Raw genomic sequence first — 8,735 nt, 5'->3', positions numbered from 1 at the left:
GAATATATGATAGTACATGTGGGGATCAGGTCTCTTCATTACAGTGATTATAACCACCTTAGGTTTAAGTTATACATTGCATTTTTCCCAACATTTTGTACACCGTGTTTTCTTCTGTATTTTTTACTGCATCAGTTATGAAGAGAGTATTATCTTGGGTATATTATAGATAATAATTATTTTATTAATTCCGTGGTACTTTCCACAGATCAATACCGTATATTATTTTAAATTTTGCAGCATTTATATGCAATAATCCTACTGCAATCACAACATTATCTGCAAGTTCTATTTATATATAGACAAATCCACATCTTTTTTTAAAGAGTAAAGTATAATACTCACTTTTGAAGATCTTTATCAAGCCATGATGATATAGTTTCTAAAGAGTCAACTATTGTAACAAGAAGTTCCAAAAATACTAATACTTGCTATATAGTACTCGCTTTATGACATTCAATCCATCTAGTAAGGTATAAAATTTTTAATTTAGTTTTTTTTTTGAACTTGGAATAATTTATTCAACAGTATTTTGCAAAACTGTTAGTGTTTAAGGTATGATAAAAAAAAACTACCTACTGTCTAAATAATTCCAACAGCATTAGGAACTGATTTTACATCACATGCATTAGATATCGCTAAATTATTTAATGAATGGGAGTATCAGTATGTATAATGCTAATGAGTAAAATTGTTTTATTATTGCTTGCACTCCATTCAAAATCCCTCGCATATCATAAGCTCTATCACACCCTTGGCTTCTGAGATAATTTAAGTGTATTTCTAAGTTTTTAAAATTGATTGACTTTTTTAGTCATTTGTGGGCATTAAGAATTTTTAATTGTTTAATGATTTAATTTTGCTGGGTCAAAATTCTTGAAAATTGAATACAAGATCTCATAAAAGTTATTCTCATAGCTGTATTAAATTATTAAAAAACAAGCACTTTTTTTTTATATGCTTTTAAAGTTACAATTTTTAAGGAATTTGTTTAAATTGTAAGAAATTGCTGGTTAATATGAAGTTAGAAATTAATAAATACTTTTTTTTTGTACTTAAGATTCAAAATTTAAAACAAGATTTTTATTTATGCTTTATTTCATACTAAAATAATAAAATTAAATAAACATAAAAATAATTATATTTTATAGACGTTTTAAGATCAAATCTGGACGAAGTAACTTATTTAAAGATAAATAACAATATTAATTGTTTTTTTATTATTTAAAATCATTATTTGTAAACATTTTTACGTACATTATATTATTATTATGAATTTTACTATACACAATGACATTTTGGATTTATTGAAAGATTTTATTAAATTTTTAAATTATATGTGTTAATATAATATAACATAAATATACATTACAATTAAATACTTATAATATAAAAAATGCAATATATTTAGAAAAAACAATATGAACCTATTTTTACGCTTTAACTTAGAAGTAAAATAAATTATTTTAATAACTACATCAAAAAACAGCACTTGATGATATAGGTTAATAGACCATTTCCGTTTAAAATCGTTTTTTGCAAATAATGATGTATCATTGAATTTAAACCTAACTACAATAGTGACCCATACGATACTTGGTCTGTAGTAGAGTGGCACCTCCCAATTACAAAACTATTTTATTTTTGAAAATAAATGTTTAAAATAAATACTATAAATGTCTTGTATTTTATTATAAAACCCTGTATAATTCTTTAACTTCCTATAGATCTTTTAAAAATCCTTTAAATTTTAAATGACATATATATATAATATAAATATAAAAATAAGTATATATCATGTATTACATTATATTATAATCATATTTTTATTATACTTACATTAATTTGCTAATGAGAAAACAACTGTCATCATGTTTTTATGTTCGGTATAATAATTGTATAAAAATTTTTAATATTTTTGGGGCCAAGAATTTCCATAACATCATTAGATAAATCTTAAAATATATTTTGTAGAATAATGTTCTTTAAAAGAAATTTTCAATTCAGAAATGTTTGACAAAACTTTTAATTAAAATTAACTATACATTTAGATGTTGAAACTAGACAAGTCAAATAAAGAACACTACAGAGATTTATAATTTTAGAATATAATTTATGCTTATGAAAATTAAGGTAAAAAAATAATATATTTATTACAAATGTCTAAGTCAAATAAATATATTTTATGTCATTCCAAATAATTTTTTTTTGTATACAGCAGGTAACTTTTCTACTAATGAACATGGATTTACTTCAACTGCAACTAGTTCTTCTCGATTTAAAAAGTCAAAAAACACCAAGTGCTAGATAACAAAATAAAAAATAAAAATGTAAGTTCAATACTATGTGTTAGTAAAAAGAATTAATATTTCAAGATTTTTTAAAATTTTAAAAACATTTTAACATAATTATATAGTGAAAGTGTATTAAGAGGACGCTACAACCGAATATGTTGTCACCATTTTAAAAACATATGACAGCAACTTTGTGTTAAGCTGAACCAATTGTATGTTGTTAGCTTTAACAATAAGAGTGAACTAACCTATATAAAATTTAAAGGCAAGAACATAATATATGCTTAAGTTTTGATTTTTTTCAATACTTTAATTTTTAAGCAAAATATACAAATTGCAAAAATATTACAAGTTAGAATGCCCATATTTAGCTTAAAAAAAATATATATATATTAAAAAAGCCAACACTTATACATATATCAGTGCTTGTTTTAAAGTTTGATAATAGATCAAATCACTCTAATATAATAACTGATAATACACAATTGGTTCGGCTAAATACTAAATTACTATGTAGTATGTTTGTAAAATGAAAACAAAACAGCAGGTGTAATGTTCTCTTAAGATAATCAAACTTAAACAAAAATTTATTTATTTATATTTAAATATAATTTGGTAATAGCATGGTGTAATATTTATTTTTCAGACAAATGAAAGTAACATTACAATTAGCTATTATATTAAATAAATCTCTACAAATAAAAAGCAATAAAAGACAAAAATTAGAAACAATAAGTTTTCAAAAATGATTTTAGTTTTAAATACTGAGTAATTTTACAAAAAATATTTACTCAATATATCATTTAGTTTTGTAAATTTAAAATTATATAAAAATAAGGTCTGTTCAAAGAGTACCAGGAATTTATTTTTAATAATTATAAAAATTAAATTACATTTTTTTCCCATATCTCCTTCAAAATACTCTCCTATGGCAAATATACAGGGGTCCTAATGATCTTGCCAGTTTTCAAAAGTCCTTTGGAACTGTTCCAAAGTTGAAGCTTTAAATTCTATTAGAGTATTTATTTTCATTTCCTTTACATTTTGAAATTGTTGTCCTTTAATTGTAAAATTTAATCTAATGAAAAGAAAATATTATATGAGGATGGGGTCCATATCAAGGAAATAAACAAGGTGCAAAATCATAAGTATTTTATTTCCAGTCAAAAATGTATGAATAAATAGAACTGAATGTACTATAGCCCATAGTTGTGGTGAAGAAACCAGGTTCCACTTTGCAAGTTTTCTGCGCACTTTTTACAAATTCTATCTTACAAATGTGTTTATGTCTATATAAAATACTTGATTGACTGTTTACAAGGTACAAATTAATATTAAACAATACCTTCAATATAAAAAAATATAATTAACATTGTCTTGGCAAGTGTTTTCTGGTAAAATGTTGTTTTCATTGAGATGACTTGAACTTTGTTTCCAGATTTTATCTATAAACCCATGTCTTGCCATCATTATGAAATCTTTTTACAATTTTTAAGATCTTGATGGATCGTTAAACAATTTTATTTTTGTTCCAATATAATTAATCGTTAAACAAATTTGACAGTAATTCTTCTCATTTGTAATTTTTTTGTTAAAATTTCATGACAAATTCCAATGAAGGTTCTTACCACATTTACTAATTTATGAATGGTTAATTTACGGTAATTTCACACGTTTTCACAACACTATCGTTTCTGAATGTTAATCTTATTTGAAATGTTTAAACCACTATAGAAAGTCACAGAATCACTAAATAAATCATCCTCTTAAGCAGTTTTAATCATAGCATTTGTTTCTATTGCATATTCCTACATGTTGAAAACGGCAAACAAAACAAACTGAATGGATTTAATCACATGTAATATTAAACAAAAATAAGACAGTAACTTTCAGTTTTGTTTAAAATATTCACTAATATGTGGGGAATACATCTACTTATAATTTAAAACATCATGTGTAGATTAACCATAATAACATTTGTCTTGATACATTTTGAACAGACCTTATATACCAACCCACTAGAGAACATAACAGTACTCTAATTATATTCATTCTTCATTTAATTAGAAACTTTCAATGCTATATAGTAGGAAATATGGTACTTCAGACTTGTCACTGTTGTTAGTCTACATGATCAAAATTGTAATGTTCTCTTATGAGCTGGAGTAAATAATTTGATTTATTAACAACATTAATATTTATGATTTATACTCACTTCATAATTTTGTATAATCTTAAGAGAAAATTGAATGGGTTTAGATTCTAGTTTCTTAATTTTTTTTTCTGGATCTTTTGAGTTAGGCTAAAAATATAATAATAATTAAAAAACAGTTTTTAACTTGTATTATCATTTTATAATAATTACTTTATCTTTTGTCAAGACACAAATAGTATTATCATCTGAAAAAATAATAGAATCATTTCTTGAAGCGTCAAATGTAATACAGTTAATTGGAAATGATCTATTTATTAATTCTGAAGGTGGATTTAAAAATAATTGTTCTGAAAAATCAGTGTATTCTCGCCTACTTAAACTAAATTCTACAACCTGAAAAAAATGAAATGAAATATTATTATATTGCTATTATTTCAGTGGCTAATTAAGGTATTAATTACATTTCGATTTGCATATGCTATTACAAGATTTTCTGTCGTAGGATGAATCTTCATACTTGTAGGAGAACAATGGTATTTTGGTAGAGTACAATAATGCTGGAATCAATAAATCATCATAAATATTACCTTTCGATATAATAACAATTATGGTTAGTAATTCTTACCTTTCCTTCATTAAACACAACAATATTGCTGTTTCTATCAGCTGCAACAACATATTTATTCCATTTAGATACTTCCAATAAATGTATTAAATCTTTAAAATCTATAAACAATAAATTGATAGATAAACATAATTCTAGCTTGGAACAAGAAATTCTGTAACTTACAGGGATTTGTATCAATGCAATATTTAGTTGATAAATCAAACTTGTGAGACATTTCTAAACAAACCAAAGTATTTTCGTGTTTGGTAGCAAACCACAAGTATTTGCTATCAGACGAAAATGCTAATTGAGTAGAAACATCACAATCAACTGGTTGAATGCCAGTCTTTTTAATCATTGGTTCACAAGTCACAGAATCCTAAGTAACATAATAAAACCTTTAATGAACAATTTAAAACTAAAGTAATATATGTAATCAATGAAAAACTATATATAATGCATACCATAATTAAACTAAATATTTTAAGTTTTTCTTCAGTTGAATAAACAACCCATGTGCCATCAGGTGAGATAGCTGAACATCTTACATAGTCATTTTTTGAATATTTTATGGTTACCAATTTAGATAATTTGTTTTCATACTTGTGTTTATCGCCTAAATACCATACATCTAAATGACTTAGATGTAACATTAACACATAACGAGCATCTGATGCTAAAGATATAGCTGACTGAAATCAAGAATAAAATATTAAAATAATTTAGCTTTTGTGAATATATTTAACTTGTTCAATTAAAGAAAAATAACTAACAGACATCAATGGAGGATATTTAACCATATGTTTTGGAGGATAGCTGCTCATTGATAAGTATCCGTCAATACCTATAAAATAATAATAAATATTATTCCTCTAGATAATGCAGTATAAAGACAAATATATAATATAATTACCTCCTGAAAATAATTTTCCTTTAAAATGAACTAATGATCGTACTTCTACAGTATGTGCTACTAGTTGAACACTTCTTACCCATTTATTGCATTCAACACTCATGTCCGATTTCATGGATATCAGCTCATAACATACAATAAGAGGATCAACACCTAAAAATATTAAATGTTAAACAAATTAAGAATAAATACAAATACTTTTAATAGTTATATGAATAGTTAATAAGTAGGGTATAAGTGCTAATTCTTTTTTTTAATTTTATACAAATCTATTACAACTTTTGCAAATATTAAAGAACTTCTATAATGAAACAAAATACATAGTGGAAAACCCTAGTTAAGTCAATATCTACTATGACAGTTTAGGGGTTGTTGCATTAATTATTGTATAAATTACTTATATATAAATAAGTAAATATATACATTATACATAATATTATCATGGTATTTTTTAATATGGACGTAATTTGCAAGTATATCTTTAAATTATAGCAATAAATACTAACCACTGACATAAACTTTTGTCTGTGATTCGTCTAAACATACTGTAAGTGCAATTGATTTAAGCGCTTGATAATTGGCTATATTTGTTCCTTTATTACCATCCCAAAAACATAATTTACCACTAAAACATAACATAATTGAGAAAAAGGTTAAAAACAGTATAAAAATCACTTTTAATAAATTATAAAAACATATTTTTACCGAGAATCAGCACTAATAATTGTGAAATCATTGGTAACTGCTATTGATGACACAATTGTCTCAGTTTGACCAGTTGGAAGTTTGTGTAAAGCATGACCACTTCTTCGGCTGTAAATACGTAAAGCATTTATGGAACCCGTAACCAGCCATTCACCACTTGAATCCCAAGAAATACAAATTATCTTACCTATATAATAATTATTTTAATTTTAATCAAACAAGATATTGTAATAAAATATTTTGATACCTTCTTGTTTGTCCATTAATCTATCATAAGTTAAACCATCTGACGTTATTTCAAATATATTAATATAACCATCTTGAGTTCCAGCCTATAATCATACATTGATTAAAAATAAAAAATAAATTTGATAGTATAAAAATTTAAACTTACAGCTAAACGTCCACTGTCTTTATGAATTGCTATACACCAACATGATCCAGATGTTACAGTTTTGTTGTACTAAAAGACAAACACGATAAAAAAATATTCAAAACAAATCACTTGTGAATTGGAATGATTAGTACTCACCAAGGGCGAAAGGCTATGCAGGTCGTGTTCCGTAACAACACCATTTGCACTGCAGCTGAACAACCTTCCATTGTACCAAGCGAGACCCTCGACACTGCTGTCGCATATCAACGTCCTGTCAATGTGTGGCTTATACGAGACATCCCATATTTCAATTGATGCGTTTGACCTATAGACCAAAATAATCAGACTAGTCAGCAATTGTAAAATATAAATCAGTAATGTACTTACCTTCCTACAGCTAGTTTTTGTGACTCGTTTTCAACAACCATACATTGGATTGAAAGAAGTTCGGGTGAAAAAAAATTCACCCTGTGCACGTCGAATGAACCCATTACTGTCAAGTCAATAAATGCATCCACAAATAAACTAAAAAGTTCTACTTTTTTTTATTTATAGTTTTAAAACGAAATGTTGTTAACACGTCTGGCGTGAATTCATAAGCAACAAACTTCACAGTTTACAGGACTTCTAACTCTTAGTCTATATTTAAAGCAAATTAGCAAAATATACTTTACAATGTTTGATTAAATTAGTAACAGATTTTAAATATATTATGTTCTAAGTTAAAACAATCAAATCTAAGTATCTATGTAACTTCAAACTATCAACACTCAACAATCATGCGTGACGCGTGTAACTGTGTAAGGTGTAAGTCACATGCTACATGTGGTCAGCGGATCATAGCGGTTCCACTGTTTTGTGATTACAGATTTCACGACTTCGAGTTCCGTTTGCGCATGCGCACATCATTTTATTCTATGCATCTGATGTTTTCATATACCAATAGGAGCGTGGTTGCAAGCCGCCACTTTTTGAATTTTCAACATAGACCTTAAATTATAAGCCATAAAAGGTCTATGATTTTCGACAATAAATCACTTTATTAATATTCACCACGCTTATTCATAACCCGCTTTGTGGGTTAACATGATCAAGGTCAATATATGATTCTCGGCCTATCGGCTAAGATCAAAGTGTAATATATAATACTATCATTAATCACATTATTCACTATAAGTATGGCTTAGCGAGATAATTCAGTTAGTTAATTATTTATTCTTAAGATTCAAAAAAAAATAAATATTTCTTTTCTTTAAAATTCATAATTTATTGTTTATAATAATACTTTAATAATAATTGAATATGTAATATATATTATCTCAAATTATCATCTCAAGATGAAAATGAAATACATAATATATGTAGGTATGTTTTTAAATGTTATGACTTATGAGAATACTTATTTATTTATTTTTTAGTAGTTTTATTATTTGAACTTGGACAGTAAAAATTTTTTATTTTTCTTTTATTATTCTATTCGAGTTAAATATATTTTATAGATTTTTATATGATTTTTCTGTAGTTTACGATTAGTTAATTAATTGTTAATGTTATAATAAGTTATCATACTTAAATGTAATACAGTCATTTGCCTATTTCACTCAGTATATTTCATAAATTCATGTTTTTTTATATAGCTATATTGAAGTGATTTATTTTAATTTTAGTAATATCATTGATTATAC

At 25.5% G+C, this 8,735-nt stretch overlaps 1 protein-coding gene across 1 annotated transcript; it reads right to left on the bottom strand.

Annotated features, from left to right (window-relative positions):
- Nucleotides 1-2,162: 2,162 nt before the first annotated feature.
- Nucleotides 2,163-7,891, bottom strand: LOC112601846 (U3 small nucleolar RNA-associated protein 4 homolog). Its single transcript, XM_025349668.1, has 15 exons — nt 7,438-7,891; nt 7,207-7,375; nt 7,069-7,137; nt 6,922-7,006; nt 6,675-6,861; nt 6,476-6,594; nt 5,970-6,122; nt 5,830-5,900; nt 5,521-5,748; nt 5,240-5,435; nt 5,075-5,175; nt 4,911-5,006; nt 4,660-4,842; nt 4,510-4,596; nt 2,163-2,303 (listed from the first exon to the last, which is right to left on the bottom strand). The coding sequence occupies exons 1-15, from the start codon at nt 7,539-7,541 to the stop codon at nt 2,184-2,186; spliced, it is 1,968 nt and encodes a 655-aa protein (XP_025205453.1). The 5' UTR covers nt 7,542-7,891; the 3' UTR covers nt 2,163-2,183.
- Nucleotides 7,892-8,735: the final 844 nt, after the last annotated feature.

The sequence above is a fragment of the Melanaphis sacchari genome, unplaced genomic scaffold, assembly GCF_002803265.2.
Source record: "Melanaphis sacchari strain LSU unplaced genomic scaffold, SCAv2.0 Contig7_pilon_pilon, whole genome shotgun sequence".
In the NCBI taxonomy this organism is placed as follows: Eukaryota; Metazoa; Arthropoda; class Insecta; order Hemiptera; family Aphididae; genus Melanaphis; species Melanaphis sacchari.
This window is presented reverse-complemented; position numbering and strand designations above follow the sequence as displayed.